This window comes from Procambarus clarkii, chromosome 1 (genome assembly GCF_040958095.1).
Source record: "Procambarus clarkii isolate CNS0578487 chromosome 1, FALCON_Pclarkii_2.0, whole genome shotgun sequence".
Classification (NCBI taxonomy): Eukaryota; Metazoa; Arthropoda; class Malacostraca; order Decapoda; family Cambaridae; genus Procambarus; species Procambarus clarkii.
This window is the reverse complement of record NC_091150.1, coordinates 20,243,297-20,265,403: the sequence shown is the minus strand read 5'-3', so window position 1 is coordinate 20,265,403 and position 22,107 is coordinate 20,243,297. Positions and strand designations below refer to the sequence as shown.

Here is a 22,107-nt window from a genome sequence, read left to right as displayed (position 1 = left end):
CAGGATGATGCAGCAGCAGCAGGTGTTGGAGACGGGGAACGAGGAGGCGGTGATGGGGACCAACGAGGACGCCAGCGGGTGCAAGAGGTGCGCCGTGGCCCTGGGCTACTGGACCGACCCCTTCATCACCCACTTCGTCAGGGCCACACACCGCAAGGCCCCAGAGATCAACCGTGGCTACTTCGCCAGGACCCTTGCTGTCAAGACCCTCGTTGACAGGTTCATAGAGGTACTGCCACGCTCCTGCTCCAGTACTGGTCTGGTCTGGGTCCACCTCTTGCTCCAGTACTGGTCTGTCAGGGTCCACCTCTTGCTCCAGTACTGGACTGTCAGGGTCCACCTCTTGCTCCAGTACTGGTCTGTCAGGGTCCACCTCTTGCTCCAGTACTGGTCTGTCAGGGTCCACCTCTTGCTCCAGTACTGGTCTGTCAGGGTCCACCTCTTGCTCCAGTACTGGTCTGTCAGGGTCCACCTCTTGCTCCAGTACTGGTCTGTCAGGGTCCACCTCTTGCTCCAGTACTGGTCTGTCAGGGTCCACCTCTTGCTCCAGTACTGGTCTGTCAGGGTCCACCTCTTGCTCCAGTGCTGGTCTGTCAGGGTCCACCTCTTGCTCCAGTGCTGGTCTGTCAGGGTCCACCTCTTGCTCCAGTGCTGGTCTGTCAGGGTCCACCTCTTGCACCAGTACTGGTCTGTCAGGGTCCACCTCTTGCTCCAGTACTGGTCTGTCAGGGTCCACCTCTTGCTCCAGTACTGGTCTGTCAGGGTCCACCTCTTGCTCCAGTGCTGGACTGTCAGGGTCCACCTCTTGCTCCAGTGCTGGACTGTCAGGGTCCACCTCTTGCTCCAGTACTGGTCTGTCAGGGTCCACCTCTTGCTCCAGTGCTGGACTGTCAGGGTCCACCTCTTGCTCCAGTACTGGTCTGTCAGGGTCCACCTCTTGCTCCAGTGCTGGACTGTCAGGGTCCACCTCTTGCTCCAGTGCTGGTCTGTCAGGGTCCACCTCTTGCTCCAGTGCTGGTCTGTCAGGGTCCACCTCTTGCTCCAGTACTGGTCTGTCAGGGTCCACCTCTTGCTCCAGTACTGGTCTGTCAGGGTCCACCTCTTGCTCCAGTACTGGTATGTCAGGGTCCACCTCTTGCTCCAGTGCTGGACTGTCAGGGTCCACCTCTTGCTCCAGTACTGGTCTGTCAGGGTCCACCTCTTGCTCCAGTACTGGTCTGTCAGGGTCCACCTCTTGCTCCAGTACTGGTCTGGTCTGGGTCCACCTCTTGCTCCAGTACTGGTCTGTCAGGGTCCACCTCTTGCTCCAGTACTGGTCTGTCAGGGTCCACCTCTTGCTCCAGTACTGGTCTGGTCTGGGTCCACCTCTTGCTCCAGTACTGGTCTGTCAGGGTCCACCTCTTGCTCCAGTACTGGACTGTCAGGGTCCACCTCTTGCTCCAGTACTGGTCTGTCAGGGTCCACCTCTTGCTCCAGTACTGGTCTGGTCTGGGTCCACCTCTTGCTCCAGTACTGGTCTGGTCTGGGTCCACCTCTTGCTCCAGTACTGGTCTGTCAGGGGTCCACCTCTTGCTCCAGTACTGGACTGTCAGGGTCCACCTCTTGCTCCAGTACTGGTCTGTCAGGGTCCACCTCTTGCTCCAGTGCTGGTCTGTCAGGGTCCACCTCTTGCTCCAGTACTGGTCTGTCAGGGTCCACCTCTTGCTCCAGTACTGGTCTGGTCTGTCAGGGTCCACCTCTTGCTCCAGTACTGGTCTGGTCTGTCAGGGTCCACCTCTTGCTCCAGTGCTGGTCTGTCAGGGTCCACCTCTTGCTCCAGTGCTGGTCTGTCAGGGTCCACCTCTTGCTCCAGTACTGGTCTGTCAGGGTCCACCTCTTGCTCCAGTACTGGTCTGGTCTGTCAGGGTCCACCTCTTGCTCCAGTGCTGGTCTGTCAGGGTCCACCTCTTGCTCCAGTGCTGGTCTGTCAGGGTCCACCTCTTGCTCCAGTGCTGGTCTGTCAGGGTCCACCTCTTGCTCCAGTACTGGTCTGGACTGTCAGGGTCCACTTCTTGCTCCAGTACTGGTCTGTCAGGGTCCACCTCTTCCTCCAGTACTGGTCTGGACTGTCAGGGTCCACCTCTTGCTCCAGTACTGGTCTGGTCTGTCAGGGTCCACCTCTTGCTCCAGTGCTGGTCTGTCAGGGTCCACCTCTTGCTCCAGTGCTGGTCTGTCAGGGTCCACCTCTTGCTCCAGTACTGGTCTGTCAGGGTCCACCTCTTGCTCCAGTACTGGTCTGTCAGGGTCCACCTCTTGCTCCAGTACTGGTCTGGACTGTCAGGGTCCACCTCTTGCTCCAGTACTGGTCTGGACTGTCAGGGTCCACCTCTTACTCGGTTATTGGTTCATTGAGATACTCGTCACCTCTTGCTCCAGTACTGGTCTGGACTGTCAGGGGCCACCTCTTACTCGGTTAATGGTTCATTGAGATACTCGTCGCCTCTTGCTCGGGTACTTGGGTATTGTTCTGGGCTGTCAGGATACTCTTACTCGTAGACAGGTTCATTGAGGTACTCGTTGCCTCTTGCTCGGGTACTTGGGTACTGTCCTGGACTGTCAGAGTACTCTTACTCGGTTACTAGTTCATTGAGGTACTCCCAGCCTCTTGGTCGGATTGATCGGTACTGTCCTGGACTGTCAGGGTACTCTTACTCGTAGATAGGTCCATTCAGATGGATACAAGTCACATCGTACACAAGACGATTCGCCAATAGATTTGGAAGATACCTAACCTTTCTTAACCTAACCTAACCTTCCCCAACTCAACCTAACCTAACCCTCCCCAACTCAACCTAACCTAACCCTCCCCAACTCAACCTAACCTAACCCTCCCCAACTCAACCTAACCTAACCCTCCCCAACTCAACCTAACCTAACCCTCCCCAACTCAACCTAACCTAACCCTCCCCAACTCAACCTAATCTAACCCAACCGAGCAAAATACTGTCTAACCTAAGCTAACACATCCTAGCACGGCAGTATACACGGTTTTAACAAACGGAAAACGAGCTTCGTTGAGTTGTCTCTTGTCAGAAACGACCATACCCCATTGAGGTACTGTGCCAATAAGCAACTCCTAATCCAAATAAATCATTATCATTGTTTACAAAAATATTTGTTCATGATTTTCTTTAGTTTCAAATAGTTTAAGACAGCTTAAACTAGAGTACATTAATGGAGGTGTTTTGTCCAGGATCGAGTGGGGCACCACCCTCGCCTTCCTTCCCTCCTTAGTGAAGGAAGTGGCTGTTTTGACATTTTGTTGTTTTTAAATTTGGAGCAATGACGGCTCCAGATCGTACGTACCCCCATTGTTTCCGCATGCTGGGAAAAAGTTCTAAGCCCAAAGACTATAAGTTGCATGGCAGAAAAAGTGCTGTGCATATCGCAGATAAAGACATTGTATAGCACGTGCACGGTACCATACAATGGCACAGTGCAATGGAAAACTATCAACACTCGGTGACCCCAGACAATATTGAGTTAGGCATCCTGTAAATCTGGGTAGCCAAAAATCGAAGTCAAACGACTAAATAACAAAGGCCCATCCCATACTCAAAACCCAATCGGACAAAATTCAGAACAGGAGCCAGCTGCCACCACACCCTGAAGGCACATTTGGAGGCCACCAAGGCCCGCCAACTCCCAGCACCTCTAAGCCAACCGGCATCGGACACTTCCTCATGTGAAGAACCAACTGAAAAACTGTGGAAAAAATCTATCAACATTACTGTGACCCCAGAAGATAATGGTGCCAAGCTTCGAAAAGCAGGCTTCAGTAGAGGAATGCCAGATGGTTGTACACTATCATGACCCAACAGGCAATAATCATGTTTTGTTATCTGGACGTCCTCAGGAAGAGTAGGTGTCTGGATATCTGCTCATTGTTATCATTGTCTGCACATTGGCTCCTTGAACCTTGAACCAGGAGTCCCAGTTTTGACTTATGACTTGTTCTGCACCATACTGGAATCTGACCCAGTTGGGTTAACCCATGTATAGAGTTAAAAAAAATGTGCAACCATGTTGAACCATATGAGCGCCCAAACTGAGAGCAACCCATCTTCAGGCCAGTCTCGTTGATGCAATGGCCGTCCCCCAAGACGCATTTATCAATTTTAATGTACTGTATATTCAAAATAGGTTTGTTCTTGTATATAAATTAACATTGTTATTCATTAAATTCTATGTGTATTTAGGCATTGGTTACGTTTAGGTTCATTTGGCGACTTTTTGTATATAAAGTATATGGGTGGATGGAGCATTTACAGTATTGTGACAAATAACTAATTTTTATTAACTTAAGATGTTTTCATTAATTTTCTTTGGAAGCTCGTAATGTTCAAACATGTTTGCACATTTTTGGAATCCTATACATGGTTTAACCCAACTGACAGTTGGGTCAGATTCCAATATAGTGCAGAACATTCCTTCCTGCTGAAGACACTACTGTATAAACATTATAGAAAGTTGTTCATCTAGAGATGATAGAGGTGAATTGCAGGGTGCATGTGGTAAGCAAGTAGGCATGTGAGCCTACTGCCCCAAGCCCGGGCGTTCGCACCCGCCACGATCTGCTCCGAGGACATTATCAGGTGGGGAGTTTGACTGGGGCGGTACATCTGTCAAATGATAGCGCAGGTGTCCTAAGGCCAGCTCAGCATGGACAGAAACCTTGCGTAGAGCAAAAGGGCTAGGGACAGGGACATCAGGGAATTAAACACAGTGATGGGCCTATGTTCCAGGCATAATGTCAAAGCATAAATCTGTAGATTGTCAAAGCATAAATCTTTCCTATTACTTGTATTCCTTTGTTACCTTTCTGGAAAGTTGTGGTCTTCTGCTGAGGCACCTTTGGGAGATACTGTAGCTTGGAGAGTTACTGAAGGGGCCTTCCCAGAAACCAAACATTGAATATAATAAAATGCCCTTTTCTGGTGGACTTATCAGTAGCTCCCCATTCCCTGCCTGGTTTCTCCTTTTCTGTTGGGGTTTTGAGGATATATACTTTTGGTTTGCATGCGAGGTGTGTGGCCGACTGGGACCCCAGGTGACCTGGGCCGCCATCTGATGGGGATCGGGCGTTTCACAGTAAGGGTAGTTTTTCCATGATAATCATTTGCTTTGTGTACCTCGGGGGTACTAGTTCTTTCAAGCACTCATTAGTTTTGATGCTCCTAACTTTTCTGGCGAGTTTTATCTCTGATTTTGGATATCTATCTGATTCCATTTGGAGTATCTATTCTGGAGTATTTGATTTTGAGTATTTTTCACTTGGAGTACTGTATCTGATTCTGATGTACTGGTTTCCAATAAGCCAGGGTGAGAATCAGACTAATTTTTAAAGGGTTAGCAATTCCTGCACTTAGCTTCAGTTGCAACCAGCCGGCTCACCATTGAAAGGGTGTTTCATTACATTCAGTGCTTGATTCTTATATTATATTTATTCTTGTGCACTAAATCTTCATTTTAAGTAAAGTTGTGTCACTTCATGTGAAGAGGATGAAATATAACCGAGATTTAAAGACTTAATATTTTAGATGATACACAGTTTGAAGTACTACAGTAAGTAATGATTCAACTTGGGCATAAAAGAAAGCAAAGAATGTCAACATAATTTTTACATACACACATGAAAATATTTATTTCCTAGTAATGAGTTGACATCTTGAAACCTTTCAGCCACTTTATTTAAATAGGCAATGTAGATCACAATTTTTTTTTTTACGAGGGGAGGGCCCTTTCACTCCCTTGAAACTATAACATGGAATCTTCCTTACACAGAATAATAATTTTTTTTTTTTGACAGGTGACTAATGGTAACTGTCAAATTGTAAATATTGGAGCTGGCTTCGACACCCTCTACTGGAGACTAGTTGATGAAGGGAAATCAGTGAAGGGGTTCTTGGAGTTGGACTTCCCTGGTGTGACTTCTCGAAAATGTCACTACATCCAACGATCAAAGCAACTTCTTCAGGCAGTCAGTGATGAAGGTGTTTAAAAAATCTTAAGTTTATACTTGCCTCTTATTTGATGATCTTTTCCAGCTGTTTTCTAAAACCCAGCTAAGTTTTGGCATTTATAGCATCGACGGGTAGGTGGTTCCATGGTTTTGCAACCTTATGTGTGAAAAAGCATCTCCTGTTTTCTATCCCACACTGTGGCTTGTTGAGCTTGAAACCGTTGCTCCTCGTTCGTGTTACATGTGACCTTTTGAAGAAATTGTTCAGATCAATATCATCCATATTGTTCAGTATAAGTAGCAGCTGAATAATATGCTCAGGATGTGCTTTCCATTATTCAATTCATGATTTTTGTCATAAGCTATATGTAGTGTGTCCCTTAGTAACCCATTTTCTTTTCTAGTTATTGTTTCTTAGGTGCCCATTGTAATAGATTTTAGGCTTTCCATATTGTATCAAATTTTGAATAAATAATAATATTGAGGTTCCTGGTAGTAGTGCTTGGTTCATTCTCAACACACAATTCAGAATTCTAGGCAGGGCAGAAATGCTTTAGGAAAATGCTTATGACATCTTTATATACACTGGCTGCCTGTCCTTAGACACAATGAATTATTATTATTATTATTATTATTATTACTCTACCACCAGTGGTCCAGTGGTAGAGTACGAGGCTGACAATGTCGGGGTCGGAGGCTCGTGCCACCTCACAGCCCTGGTAGATTTTCTCACTGATATATATCACTTTAATGTGACTTGTGTGCGATTAATATTATTATTATTATTATTATTATTATATAATGTTTATTATTACTTCAGATTATGATGTTAAGCTGAACAGAAATAATCTCCATGGCCACACCTACAAGCTGGCTGGAGTTGACTTGAGAAACATCACAGAGGTGGAGGCCAAGATTAAGGAATCTGACCTGGAATATTCTTTGCCAACACTGTTTCTGGCCGAGTGTGTCCTGGTGTACATGAGCATACACAAGTCCTCACAACTTGTTAAGTGGATTGCACAAAACTTCAAATCTGCATTTTTTATTAACTACGAGATGGTGAGTACTTCGGAGTACTGTACTTGCTTACAAGTAATTAATTCCCAGTTATGCAGTCCCAAATCCTCTGTGATCCAGTGCTCTTGTACTGTTCTTTTCAAGGAGATGGTATTATTTGCTTTATGTATCATGTAGCTAGGTTTTTAAATTGCATCACTTCACCTCCATATAATATAGCTTTTATATACTCAGGTCAGAGTCTGTGAGTGTATATATACAGTATTCTCCTCTTTGACCCTCTTGCTTCTGTTGTATTCTTTGATAATGTTTTAATACACACAAATGGTCAGAAATATTGTTTTGTGTAGTTATTTACATACTGTGTACAGTATCCACTCTGTTTAGCCTATGTGAGGTGTTAAGTCTATTACTCTGTTAAATCCAGAGGCATATAAATGTCTAACTTTTTAGTCACAATATTGGAATAACATAGTAAGTACAGTACTGTATATTCCTTTCTGGGTATTAGTAAACATATGCCCACCAAGTCTGGCATACCACCTTTCATCTTAGTTTGGTTGCAGCTCCAACTTAACCCCTTAACTGCTCGGCTTCCAAATATGACCTCCCCCCCCCCCCCCCCAGTGCGCAGGAAATAAATACTCTGGAAAAAATTCTTTTGTTTTTTAAGTGTCAAAAACCCTTCCCTCAGTATGGGTATGTCAAAAAAATTTCGACATTGTACGTACTTTGGCTGCTATGGGGTCCGTAAGTTGGGGCATGACGTCATCATTCCCCATTCGCCCGTGACGTACGCTCCCAGTGCCAGTAGGGCACCCGGGGCGGGGCGCGCGAACTGCCGCGAATATATTTTTGTTCATTTTTTGTGCACAGTTCCAAATACATTTCATTTGTTTTTATGTGCTAATCCTATGTATAATGAACATGTACACTATATTATGGCAGTAAAACATCCGTACTGTCCGAAGACACTGTGTTATGTGCATGACACTTGTGTACACATATGTTGCACATATTTACCATGTATCATGCTAATTTATGTATATATACAATCTATTTACACACTATACACTGTCACACACTATATACATTCACCATCCACACACACAAACTCCTCGAGTGTGAGCAGCCACATCCAGCCAGCCAGTCCTCCCTCTCTCCTCCAACATCGTACTCACCATCACCCCTCCCACCATACTCTTACTGTTTATATTACACTATTTACATATGTTATGTATACCTATCTACATGTTTTATTCACCAGAACTACGCAAGTAAGCCGGTATTGTGTCCAAACAGTACAGTGGTCATCATACACTGTATGAGAAATCACACAGCAGATAGCAGATGACGCTATGATTACGACGTCACCTCCCTCCCTCCCTCACTTGGTGTTTTGCTCACCATACTAGCTTAGTGGTTCACTATTGGGAACACATATGTACATGGGTATATACCGTGTGTGTATATAGTGTAATAACAGCAACAGGAGTATGTTGAGAGGAGCTATTTTGGTGAGGGAGGTTATCTTTTTCAAGAAGATAACCGAGCAAGCAGTGCCTTGCACTGCATGCTCGGTGTCTAAACCCGGGACATTTTTCTGGGGCTCTCTCTCTTTCAACAGATCAGACCAGCCGGGTCTACTCCTTGGCTCTTCCTGTCTGGTACTTTGGTGTGGGCGTATCGCCACTTATATGGAGATCAGATGGCTTCATTGATGGTGTCCCACCTACAAGCTTCGTCGTGCTGACAGTATGAAGTTTCCTGTCTTTTTGACCATTTTCTCTCTTTTCATATGTTCACTTCTATTTGCGATCGGGTTGTTTTGTCCTTCCTTTTTTGGCTTTTTTAGGACCATCATTTGGTGCCCAATACTGTCGCCTCTACATTCTCGGCTAAAGATGCTCTTTGGGTTGATCAGGTTTTCCCTCATTCTCTGTTTCAGGGCTTGGGTCGCCAAGGTCGTCCACAAGTTATAAATTCTACCCAGCCTGCAGTCTATCCTTGTGCCCATGACATTCGTAAGTTTGCTGCTTTGGTTGACATGTTCGGGAACATGTCTTGGGCTAATATTTGGGCGCGGGGATTTTGGGGGGGGGAGCTATGCGGACAAGCGGTGTGGTGGCGGTGTATGACGTTTGCTTGTTTGCTGGTTTAGGTTTGGGGGAGTTCTTCCTCTCTGTTCGGTCTTCAGTTGCAATTTCTTACCAAGTGGGGTCTGTTTTGGTATTTCTATCTTTCAGGGTACCTAACCCAGGTCAATGGCAGACATGGAATGCCCCCAAACGCACGGTAGTTTTCATAGGCCATTGCTTCCTGTGCCTCTCTAAGGGGGCCAGGTTCTGGCTCGTTGTCCCCAGTAGGCAGGACTCCATTGACTGATGCCCCCAGACTAATATAGCGAATATCAGTCCGATAGCTCCAGGGAGCCTCCAGGGCTCGTCCAGAAAATGGTGTTTCATTACATTCAAGGCTGTTTTTTTAATAACTCTTTCCTTCAGGTGTTTTTTCACCAACACAGCCACTCCTGCTCCCCCCTTCCTAGTTTCTCGTCACGTCTCTAAACTGAGTAGCACCTTGGAAATACGACCTCATTTAAAATACTTTATTCAAGTTTTGTCTCTGTTAGTGCGAAAATATCTGGGACCTCAAGCTAAATTATATCTTTCAGCTCCAGTATTTTTTTTTATCTCGCTTCATCTGTGTTGGTACATGTACAGGTACAGTACAGTACTAGTACAGTACTGTATATACAATTTTCAGGAGCATTTTCCCTTTGTCATTTACTCCCCCTTCCTCAAATGATTTTGTTGCTTTGTTTTCATGTACCATTTCACTAGCTTTCCAGTCTCTTAACACTTTGTATAAAAAAAAAATCTTCGTTTGTATTCCCATTTAGATGTTTTGTTTCATTAAGGTTTAGTTTTAGCTTCTCTCTGTTTTTCTTTGATAGGTCTTGTCTTATTGACCAAAGTTTCCCATCCTCATCACTCTTTTCATTTTCTAAGCACTTCTGTTATTTGTTTCACTCCATTAAATGTCACTCTTAAGGGGTGATTCTTGTTTTCTCATATTTTCCTATCCTAAAATCACTGACATTTTCCTTTGATGTGAGGCCTCCTAAACCTTTTATTTTCTCAATGATTTTCATCTCTTCTGCTGCATTGTCCACCCTAAATGATATTTCCTTTTCTAAACACCCAAAAATTATTATGGACTTAGTTCTATCTGCAGTGTTTTGTACTAATTTACCATTGGTAACCAGTTCTTTCCTAATTGCTTGTCTAATTTATACTTCTTGTTTGTCATTTCTGGTTTTGACTTCCAAACACACTTCCTTTAATCGTCTCTCTTTTACAACTTGGGCATACGTCTCTCTTTATTTCTTCTTTATACTTTTCTAGTTCTTTATTAACCTCCTCTATGTGAGTTGTCAATGAAATTTCTCATTGCATCTCCTTGCCTAATTCCATGTTAGCCCTCAGGCTCCCTTGGAGTTGTTCATCATATGAGTCTATCTACTTGTTTATTTCTTCAAATTCACCACTCTTCACTTTCCATGCCTCATTATCTTTTACTAGTTCCTTGATTTGTTCTTCCTGTCTCTTTACCTTGTCTATTACGGCAGTAATATTCTTACCTTACTGAAGAATACTTCATTTTAAAGTGTGAGACTAGCTCCTGGGAGCTCCATCTTCTTGTTCTAATTCAAGTACTTTTTCTTCATACTTCTTCAGCATATCCTCAATAATCTCTAACATGCAAACAAAACCTCCTTTCCTTATATCTTGTGGTGAGAATCCTTTGAAACAATCATCTGTTGGTGTGTTTACCGCCCTTGTGGTGGCAGCCATCTTTGTTATTGGCATTCTTTTGTTTTGGAATATAAACTTTTCCAACACAGAATTTTCACTCACTCACACTTATTTCTTGTATCTTATTTACTTTTCAACTTCCTTATACCTTCATGCATGCTGGGACACCACTTACAGCCCTCAACCTGTTTCCAATACTCAGCAGTTGGTTACAATATAATGTTCTCAATTTTGATATTCCTGAAGCCTGCTGCAATGTGACTCCTGCCTCCTGGTACTCCCCTAGTTGTGCTTGCAGGGGTTGAGCTCTGGCTCTTTCGTCCCGCCTCTCAACCGTCAATCAACTGGTAATTACCTAAGTAATTACCTAAGTGTAGTTACAGGATGAGAGCTACGCTCGTGGTGTCCCGTCTTCCCAGCACTCTTTGTCATATAATGCTTTGAAACAACTGACGGTCTTGGCCTCCACCACCTTCTCACTTAACTTGTTCCAACCGTCTACCACTCTATTTGCGAAGGTGAATTTTCTTATATTTCTTCGGCATCTGTGTTTAGCTAGTTTAAATCTATGACCTCTTGTTCTTGAAGTGCCAGGTCTCAGGAAATCTTCCCTGTCGATTTTATCAATTCCTGTTACTATTTTGTATGTAGTGATCATATCACCTCTTTTTCTTCTGTCTTCTAGTTTTGGCATGTTTAATGCTTCCAACCTCTCCTCGTAGCTCTTGTCCTTCAGTTCTGGGAGCCACTTCGTAGCATGTCTTTGCACCTTTTCCAGTTTGTTGATGTGCTTCTTAAGATATGGGCACCACACAACAACTGCATATTCTAGCTTTGGCCTAACAAAAGTCATGAACAATTTCTTTAGTATATCGCCATCCATGTATTTAAATGCAATTCTGAAGTTAGAAAGCATTGCATAGGCTCCTTGCACAATATTCTTTATGTGGTCCTCAGGTGATAGTTTTCTATCTAGAACCACCCCTAGATCTCTTTCTTTATCAGAATTCTTTAAAGATTTCTCACATAATATATAGGTTGTATGAGGTCTATGTTCTCCTGTTCCACATTCCATCACATGACATTTATTAACATTAAATTCCATTTGCCAGGTGGTGCTCCATATACTTATTTTGTCCAGGTCTTCTTGAAGGGCATGACAATCATCTAAATTTCTTATCCTTCCTATTATCTTAGCATCATCAGCAAACATGTTCATATAATTCTGTATACCAACTGGTAGATCATTTATGTACACAATAAACATCACTGGTGCAAGAACTGAGCCCTGTGGTACTCCACTTGTGACATTTCTCCATTCCGTACTGTACCGTTTCGAACCTGTACACCATTCTGGTGTACAGGTTCCTGAGCCTACTGGGCTCTATCATATCTACACTTGAAACTGTGTATGGAGTCAGCCTCCACCACATCACTTCCTATTGCATTCCATTTGTCAACCACTCTGACACTAAAAAAGTTCTTTCTAATATCTCTCTGGCTCATTTGGGCACTCAGTTTTCACCTGTGTCCCCTAGTGCGTGTTCCTCTTGTGTTAAATAGCCTGTCTTTATCAACCCTGATAAAGTGTGTGTGTGTGTGTGTGTGAGAGAGATATTATAATTATTTTTTACTTACTTTTTCAGGTAAATTTAGGTGATAGATTTGGTGAAGTGATGCTGCATAATCTGCGTTTACGAGGATGTGACCTAACCGGTGCAGAGGCGTGTCAGAACACAGAGACACAGAGGAAACGGTTGGTAACGATCTTTTTCAATTTGCCCTTCCTTCATAATGTAATTCTGAAGATGTTTCATATTCTTTTTATATGTATCACATTATTGTGACTTCATTGAGCAATTGTACAATACTGTACTTGTATATATTTTGTATTTCATGATGTCATGAGACATGCCAGCATAAAAGACTTGAGATTTCATTTTTAACACTATAGCACTCGTCGAACGCAACTTGCGTTCAATTTTTTCTCTCGAGTCCGAGCATCGGACATGATGTGCCTCCTATAAAAAAATATTTGTATAAAATTCCATTTATTGTGCTATTATTATGGGGTTAGTTTTAAAATGTGCGCCTTTACATTGCGAATAATTTGATACCTAAATGAAAGATGTAACACAAAAATTTATGTCAGAACACTGGAAAGATATAAATAATTTTGTGATAATGAGTGTCCAAAATTAAAATATTTGTTAAATGCCTTCAGGCAGCCAAATGATATCTATCTCTGTTATCGACATTTGTCTTGCACTCTCAATAATAATTTTACATTGTCTTAGATTTTTGTTAAAAAATAGTTTTCTGTGGGGAGCCCCTACGGCTCCCTGGAGCTTATCGGGCTAATGTGTGTTATGTTAGACCGGGACATTAGCTAAGGAGTTCAGACCTACCAGGGACCAGCGCCAGAACCTGGCCCCTTCAGAGAGGTTTCAGGGAGCAATGGCCCTGGAAAACCCCATATGGTTGGGGGTTTTCCTTATCTGCCATCGACCGGGGTTAGGCACCCAGAAAGGTAGGCGTAACAAAACAAACCCCACATGGTAAGAAACTACAACAAAAACCGAACAGAGAGGTAGAAAACTCCCTACAATCCCAAGGAAACAAGCAAACAAGCAAACATCACACTTTACTGCCGCGCCGATCGTCCGCGCAGCCCTCCCCACCCCGGGAGGGGGAGGGGGGAGCCCCGGACCTACCGCGCCGGCTGCCAAGCTACAGTTCGTTCGCTAATGTCAACCGGGATTGACGCTTCTCTGGCCTCAGTTTCCTAGGCGGTGTTTGCCTTGTGTGGCATTCACTGCCGTGTGTTGTGGTGTGCGGTGGCCAGGAGTACTTCATCAGTGCCGGGGCTGCATGTGCTTAGTGGCTGACTTCCCTAAGCGCCCTGTGAGTACTGCCCTTGCGTTACAGGGTTATCTTCCCTGGGGCGTTCGGGAACCATTCCCGTAGAGGTTCTTGCTGCTCGGCATTTGCCTCGCCCTTGGGGCCAGCTGGGGCTTGGGGCCCTTGTTTGGCCCTGGGTAGGGATTGGTATTGTGCTGGTTAGGGCGTCAAGGTGTTGCGCAGCCTGCCACCTAAGCGGCGGCCGGTTTCTGTTGCCTCTGGGGACGGTGTATTTTTGCGGGGTTTTTCTTTTGTTTTTCATTTTCTTGCCTGGTGGGGGTCTGCCTAAGGTGGTTATAGTTCCACTGGTAGTGTTTGGCGGCCCTCTGCTAGGCCCCCGTGCTTGTACACGTCTCAGGGGTTTTCAGTGCTATAATCTACCCTCTTGTTATGTTTGGGTTTCTTAACCGGTTAGCAACACCTTGCCCGGGCTTCCCGTAGTTGTTACCCTACGGGCCCTGGAAACCCCTGTCTGGGCTCGGGGGACCATTGAATGTGTCTTCCGGGTTCCAACCCGTCTTGTACGGGATCGTTGGTTGCTGTTCCCTTGTCTCCGGGTGACAGTCGCCATTTTTACCTCCGTCATGCTGCCTGTTGGGTCACTGACACCTTGACCCGGAGTCTTGCGAGTGATTCTCTGCTTGTTCTCCAGTACTCTCCTGATGTTATTACTGTTCAGAGTACAGGCGGCATCCGTGTTGCAAGCTAGGTTAGGTTGCTGCAACATGCTAGGTTGGTTTCCCACTCGAATGCCCCGTGGCCGCCCCGTTTGGTTAGGTGCTGCTCGCCCCTTTCTCTCCATGTTCCCGGCTCCGGACCGTCTGCGTGTTTCTGGGTCGGGGCGGGGTTCAGTTGCGGCAGAGACTCGGGCGGTTTTCGGGGGATGCCCCGTTCGGGTTGGGGACGGAGGTTTGAGCCTGTGCCTCCTGCCAAGGCTTCTGGGTCTTACCAGCGGCCCTTTCTTGTTGCCTTTCCCATGGGCTCTTGCTTTTCTTTAAGGGCGGAGGGCTTGGAGGACGGCTCTGCCCCGGGGCCTCTGTTGTTGGTTCCCGGGGCTGTGGGGGTTGCCTGCTAGCAGTTCTGGGGCGGTTTTGCCCCTTCAGGGGTTTTTCTGCTGTTGGGCGGCGTTTTTCGCCCTTCCAGTCTGCTAGCTTCCCACATTTGCTGGCGTGTTTTTGTGTATTTAGCATCAGTCACAGCCCCTGCTGGCGGCCATTTTCGTCTGCCGGTTTCACGGCGTGGCCACCAGGGCGGCGTTGCGGTTTGTTTACATGCGTCTGGGTGTGCGAGCGAGCGTCTCTGGTGAGTTTTCAAAAATTTTTCAGGGTTTTTGTTCTCCTGTTGTCGTTTCTTTGTTTTTCTGGTGTTTTCTTGCCGTTGCCTGTTCCTCTGGGAACGTTTGGGTGTTGATTTTGGGTCTGAGCCTATGGGTTTAGGCTCAGTGCCCCTGGCTGCTATGCTTGCTCCCACACCTTGCCCCTCGGTTTTCGGTCTGTTGGGACCGTTTTCCCAGGGCGTTCTGCTGGGGTCTGTGCTTTGCCTTTTAGTGGTGTTCTCCGCCGGCAAATGTGGTGGTTTGGGCTCCCCCTGGTTCGATTCTGGGTTCCTTTGGGTTCCTTGGTTTCGTTCTGGAGGTTTCTTCCTCTTGGGCCCCCTTTTGTGGGTTCAGGGGACTTTGTTTCCTCGTGTGACCCGGTTCTGCCTTTTGGGGTTCCGGGGTCTTCCTGGCTTGCAGACTGAGCTTTTTGGGTCTTGGCACATGTTGTGGTTGTGCTGGGACTTTGTGGTTTTGCTGTCGAGGTGGGCCTTTTGATGCAGTTTTGTGCCTTTTGCCTGGCCGGTGTAGTGCTCTCTGCCACTAGTCGGCGGCTTGTGCTTTTACAATATATGTCCTCACCTAGTTGTGCTTGTGGGGGTTGAGCTCTGGCTCCTTGGTCCTGCCTCTCAACCGTCCATCAACAGGTGTATCGGATCCTGTGCCTCTTGGGCTCTGTCATGTCTACATGTGACATTGTATGGGGGGTCAGCCTCGTTACTTGTGTGAGGAGTCGCCACATTACTTCCTAGTGCTTTCCCGTTCCCATTCTGACACACACACACCAAAAAAAAAAAAAAAAAAAAAAAAAAATCTGTGGCTCTTTTGGGTACTCAGTTTCCACCTGTGTCCCCTAGTGCGTGTGTCCCTTGTGTTACATAGCCTGTCCTTATCACCCCTGTCGATTCCCTTGGGTGTCTTGAATGTGGTGATCAGGTCTCCCCTCACTTCATCTTCCAGCGAAGTGTGGTTTCATTCCCGTTGTCTCCTCATGACTTCGGTAGTGTACTTTTTCTTTCTGAAGGGGTTCTGTTCCCTTCTCTGTTGACTGGGCGCTGGGGGAGCAGCTTGCTCTGTTGCCTCTCGCTTGGTCCCGCTGTTGGTGGGCGCTTTGGGTTGTCTTCCGGCCTCTGCTGGCGTCGGAGGACGGCTTCTCCCCCTTGGGGGGGGTTCAGAGCTGGCGGGGTGGGCTTCTTCCCCTGCGCTTCGTCATTTCCTCTTCGTGGGTGCGTGGGGCGTGGTCGATCCGCCCCATCCTTCTGGGCTTCCCGTCTGCTCTTTGCAGTCATGAGCTTTTCCAGTCTGCAGTTCTTCTGGACTACTTCAGTCTGCGCCCTGGATCCTCTGCCCTCCTCGGAGGACTGTTGTCTCCTGTTCGGATTCTGTTAGGGCCTGGTGCATGGATGGTGGACCTGGACCTCCAGGTCACTTCTTGGCACGTTCCTCTCCAGTTTTTCTGGGGCTAGCACGGTTGGTAATCACCTATGTGTACTTACCTAAGTGTAGTTACAGGATGTGAGCTACTCTCGTGGTGTCCCGTCTTCCCAGCACTTTGTCATATAATGCTTTGATTATAATTGTCATATTGTCATATAATGATTGTCATATGTCATAATATGTCTTCATATGATTGTCATATAATGCTTTGGTGGTGGGGCTTCAGGTTTGCTGTTTTTATTGCCTTCCCTATTTTGTAAAGGGCACTTTGTATACTCTTTGCATCTTTACCGGATCTTAGTGCCCTGTCTGCGTCTGAGATTCGGTGTCTGGCCTACCTCGACGACTGGCTGGAGTGGGCTCCCAGTCAGTCCGCTTGTCTGCTCGCCAGGGGATGGTTCTTTCCAGATCGCTGGGTTTGGTTTCCTGGTGATCTGGAGGTTTTACCTTCTGTTTCCGTCCCGGGTTCGGACCTGGGCCTTGTTTCAGGCTCTTGGGCCCCTCATTGTCTTCCCTCCAGAAGTGTTACTGCGGCTGTGGTCCCGCCTTTGGCTGTTCAGGAGGGGGTCCCGGGTTGCTCAGCGGTTGCTTGGGCGGTTGTGCGGGAGTCTGCACTTCGGCGTGCTTGTCTGCCCACGGAGTCGGGTTTGGCTCCGGCGTCGGTTGGTTCCTACGGAGACTCCCCTTCCGCCTCTTGCATTCCTTGGGTTCCTCTGGGGATCTGGTGTTGGTGCTGCGTCACCAGCTTCCTCTTTGGGGTTTTCGGGGTTCCGTGCCTTGGCACCTCCCCGAGCCTTCGCTCGATGTGTTCACGGACGGGTCGTCTCTCGGCTGGGGCTTTGTGACCAGTGCTCACCAGGTCGGCCGAGGTTGATGGAGTCTGTCTGTCCGTCGGGCTCACAGCCCGGTTCAGGTGTTCATGGCTGTCTGGTTTGCGCTTCGGAGGATTTGGGTCACTAGGTACTCTACCATTCAGCTCTGTTTGGACTGTTCTCTGGTGGTTCTTGCCGGAACCGCAGGGGGTTTGGTTAACCGTGTGGTTCGTGTCCAGGGTGTGTCCTGCGTCCTGGTGGACAGCTGTCTCGGTTCATTCCTCTTCGTGGGTTGGCCAGTCGTCGCCGATTCGTTTTGTTGGCTCTGTTGGGCTTATGGACTCCTGGCCATGGACGTCTTCGGGTCGGCGTGGTCTAGGCGTCGCCCGTTTTGTGGCGCCCTTCCCACCTGCGAGGACTTCACGGTGGAGGCTTTCGGCAGGCCTGGTCGAGGTGGGGGGTACCTGTCCCTCTTCTCCCGGTCCAGCTGTTGCTTCGGGTTCTGGCTCGGTTGCAGCCCATTCCCACGAGAACAGTCCTTATGGTTCCATGGTGGCCGGCCCGGCCTTCTTTTCCGACGCTGCTTGATAGGTGTCTGTTCCCGGGGCGTTTTTCCTGAGGCTTCGCCTCTTTCAGCAGGCCGAATCGGTCCTGTCCGTGACTGGTTCGGCCTTCTCTTTGGCACTTCGCGTCTGGTATTTTGACGCAGGTATCACCATCTCTATGGTGTTCAGGTGGCTTTGTTGACGGTGTCCCACCTGCGAGCTTCGTCTTGGAGACAGTATGACGTTTCTTATGTTTTCTCGCGTTTTGTTTCCCCTCCGGCCTGCTCATGAGTCGCCTGAGCCATCCTGGTCCTTGTTCAGGGTGCCTTCTTCTCTGCCCCTCAGTTTGTGGTAGCCCCTTCGGTTTGTTTCCTCCTCTTTGGTACTGGTGGTAGCCTTATTGGTGTGCAGCCTTTCTCTGTCCTGGCGACGGTCGAGACGGCTGCTTTCCGGAGGGGTTCTTGGGGTATTGGTACTTGTTTGGTTTGGCCGGGGGGTGCGTCCTGTGTTGTCCAGTTGTGCTTTTTGCTGTTGCCGGCATACCGTGCCTGGGGATGCGCTGTGGTTGATCCGGTTCCTTCGTTCCCTGTTTTCAGGGCTCGGGTCTCCCGGGTCGTCCGCAGTGTTTTCCTTCTTACTGCGGTCTGTCTTTGCGCCCGTGCTGTTCAGACGTTTGCAGCAATTGCTGCTGTGTTGGTGACGTCTCGGGCTCATTTCGGGCGCAGGGAATTGTGGGTCGCACAGGTTTTTGGCCGCCCATCCATATGTGCGTCTGTTCTTGGGCGTTCTTGTTGCCTTGGGTCGCAGGTTTGCGACCGGTTGTCTTGGCTTTGCGTTGCAGAGTTTGTGGCGGCCGCCTCCCGGGTTAGCCCTTTCTTTTCCTTCTCTTTGGGTATGAAGCTCCAGGGAGCCGTAGGGGCTCCCCACAGAAAACCAGCGTTGAATGTAATGAAACGCCATTTTCTGGGTGAGCCCCGGAGGCTCCCTGGAAACCCTCCCTCCCACCGGTCGGCGGTTTTTTCGCGTTGGTTGAGGCTTAGCTTCCGAACTGGAGCTTGGCAGCCGGCGCGGTAGGTCCGGGGCTCCCCCCTCCCCCTCCCGGGGTGGGGAGGGCTGCGCGGACGATCGGCGCGGCAGTAAAGTGTGATGTTTGCTTGTTTGCTTGTTTCCTTGGGATTGTAGGGAGTTTTCTACCTCTCTGTTCGGTTTTTGTTGTAGTTTCTTACCATGTGGGGTTAGTTTTGTTACGCCTACCTTTCTGGGTGCCTAACCCCGGTCGATGGCAGATAAGGAAAACCCCCAACCATATGGGGTTTTCCAGGGCCATTGCTCCCTGAAACCTCTCTGAAGGGGCCAGGTTCTGGCGCTGGTCCCTGGTAGGTCTGAACTCCTTAGCTAATGTCCCGGTCTAACATAACACACATTAGCCCGATAAGCTCCAGGGAGCCTCCGGGGCTCACCCAGAAAATGGCGTTTCATTACATTCAACGCTGGTTTTTTGTCTATTCTTCACTCTGTTGTTTTCAATAATTTCATAACTGTTTGACATGTTGCAAATGAGATCTACTGTATATTGCATGTCTGCTTCACTTGTATATATCATCAGGTGTTGACATTAAATATCACAGCTGAAATTAAATACTGAACCCCTCTTATAGCAACATACATCCTACTATATGCTACTCTACGCCAGATTTCTGGATGCCGGCTGGGCTGGGGCAGACTCCTGCGACATGTTGGGAATATGGGCTCGATTGCCACCTGAAGAAATTGCCAGAGTAACTGGGATTGAGCTGCTGGATGAACAGGAGCTCCTTCAGCAGCTGTTCAGTCACTATGCTATCACCACGGCCTGGACGGACCATAGGTGGTCTGATGTCCAACTGTAGCTCTAGCAGAGTTTTATGCACATTTCATTAACAATGTCACAATATTTTGCATTCGTCTCTGCCTGATCAAAATCTCTTGGGTACTCATTGGTGATAAACCTTGGCAGCTGCTGAACTGTTGTACACTATAACAATATTGTACAGTTTGGAAAAGAGCGGTATGAAATTACAATTCATTCTTAAGGTACCAGATATATCACAGGGTTTTGTACAGTTATGAGAAGGGCAATATCTTGTGACATTTACCTTTCAAAGTTTTATTTGTTCATGTTTGAAGTTGGTATTTTTACTTTCCTACATTGCAGAAAGTAACCTGCTGCTCTTATACTTATTTTTGACTATTTAATAAATTGTGTACCCTATATATATATATATATACCATGTTAATCACAGATGCTTTAAGCGTAATTGTAATGAGTTAGCATATTCCATAACCATATGACAATATGGAACTTGGAGAACTGTATGTTAATGGATGTTAGCATATTCCATAACCATATGGGACTTGGAGAACTGTATGTTAATGGATGTTAGTATATTCCTTAACCTTATGACCATATGGGGTTCGGAGAACTGTATGTTAATGGATGTCAAATTTGTTTGATCTTGTTACATTGGTCAGAGGTGTACTAAGACATAGTCTTTGACCAGTTAAGGCCTCTACAGGTTGGCCAATATTAATGTGAGAACTGAAGTTTTTGTCCCACGTTTATAGTTAATGCTTTAAGAGGCTGGTTTACTTAATACTTCAGAAGATGGAGGGCTGCACGATGACAGAGAGCATTTGAATTTGTTGCTAAAATTAATACTGGGGTTATTTTACCCACTTTTTTATCTGTGATAGCTATAACCACATCACTTGATCGAGTGACCATTCAACATTTTCCCTAACTGCTACAGCATATTTTGTACATTTTCAATTATTTTGTCAAAAATTAGTTTACACTTACTAATAATGTTGACTACATGAATTACTAACTTAGCCTAGTTATGGCTATGTTAGGCATTATTGAGGAATAGCATATTTAGGTTAGGTTTGTTTGCTAAGTTAGTTTTGGTTCAAATTCAAAATAAAATGATCAGTTCATTAAATTAAATGTGTTTATATATCTACAAGTGATCAATTTTTCAGCTATTTAATGTTGAGCTCCCTGTCATGCACATTACAACATTAATAAGTTATTGCTGACCCTGGAGCTCCCTGTCATGCACATTACAACATTAATAAGCTATTGCTGACCCTGGAGCTCCCTGTCATGCACATTACAACATTAATAAGTTATTGCTGACCCTGGAGCTCCCTGTCATGCACATTACAACATTAATAAGTTATTGCTGACCCTGGAGCTCCCTGTCATGCACATTACAACATTAATAAGTTATTGCTGACCCTGGAGCTCCCTGTCATGCACATTACAACATTAATAAGTTATTGCTGACCCTGGAGCTCCCTGTCATGCACATTACAACATTAATAAGTTATTGCTGACCCTGGAGCTCCCTGTCATGCACATTACAACATTAATAAGTTATTGCTGACCCTGGAGCTCCCTGTCATGCACATTACAACATTAATAAGTTATTGCTGACCCTGGAGCTCCCTGTCATGCACATTACAACATTAATAAGTTATTGCTGACCCTGGAGCTCCCTGTCATGCACATTACAACATTAATAAGTTATTGCTGACCCTGGAGCTCCCTGTCATGCACATTACAACATTAATAAGTTATTGCTGACCCTGTAATTATCTTGTCTTCATCATAATGCCGTATCTTACAGAAATAAAGTATTTAATACTTGTTTATAAACTAAATAAATATTTTTTGTATATTTTTATTTTTATTATTCATAGTACATAGTTCCTTATGTAAATTTTTTTAAATTTTATGATTTACTTTAAAAAGACATAATTTGTAAATGGAGCTTTGTAATAAAGACAATTCTTTGTTGCAATGTTGGCATATCTCTGGCTATTGATATATATATATACAGTATTGCCAATAGTGTCTTGAGTGTTGAAGTGTTGTTGAATGTAATCCAGTTTAGCGTAGTGTTAGGAGTCTAAGTTGTTTATTATGTGTGAGAGGCTCTCATAGTGGAGATAGTTAACTGTACACTGAGTAATCCTGTATGGCTCTCTCAGTACAGTACATCACTCTTATGTATTTACCTGACCCTGTGTCTGTATTCTCTTTATTCTCAAGTGTATACGTTTATTTTCTGTTTCTGCGTATCTTAACAAAATAAGTTCAAAAAATTTCAGATGGGTGAATGATGGTTTGTATCCATGGAAGCAGTGTTAAGTTGATCACCCTCCAGGTGAAGGGGGTGGTGACACAGCGAAGAAAATAAACATTTTTATTTTA

The 22,107-nt window shown here is 46.1% G+C and overlaps 1 protein-coding gene across 1 annotated transcript; it reads left to right on the top strand.

Annotated features, from left to right (window-relative positions):
- The first annotated feature begins 4 nt into the window (after nt 1–4).
- On the top strand, nt 5–22,107 carry LOC123754111 (leucine carboxyl methyltransferase 1). The gene is made up of 5 exons (XM_045736306.2): nt 5–229; nt 5,849–6,032; nt 6,822–7,063; nt 12,486–12,595; nt 19,543–22,107. Exons 1-5 carry the CDS (start codon nt 5–7, stop codon nt 19,736–19,738), a joined length of 957 nt encoding a protein of 318 aa, XP_045592262.1. The 3' UTR covers nt 19,739–22,107.

Excerpts from the sequence above, each read along its gene's own strand:
- LOC123754111 (XM_045736306.2), top strand. The coding sequence starts at position 5 with ATGATGCAGCAGCAGCAGGTGTTGGAGACGGGGAACGAGGAGGCGGTG. Across the intron at positions 6,033-6,821 it reads TCAGGCAGTCAGTGATGAAG|ATTATGATGTTAAGCTGAAC; the intron begins GTGTTTAAAAAA and ends TTATTACTTCAG. Across the intron at positions 12,596-19,542 it reads ACAGAGACACAGAGGAAACG|ATTTCTGGATGCCGGCTGGG; the intron begins GTTGGTAACGAT and ends ACTCTACGCCAG.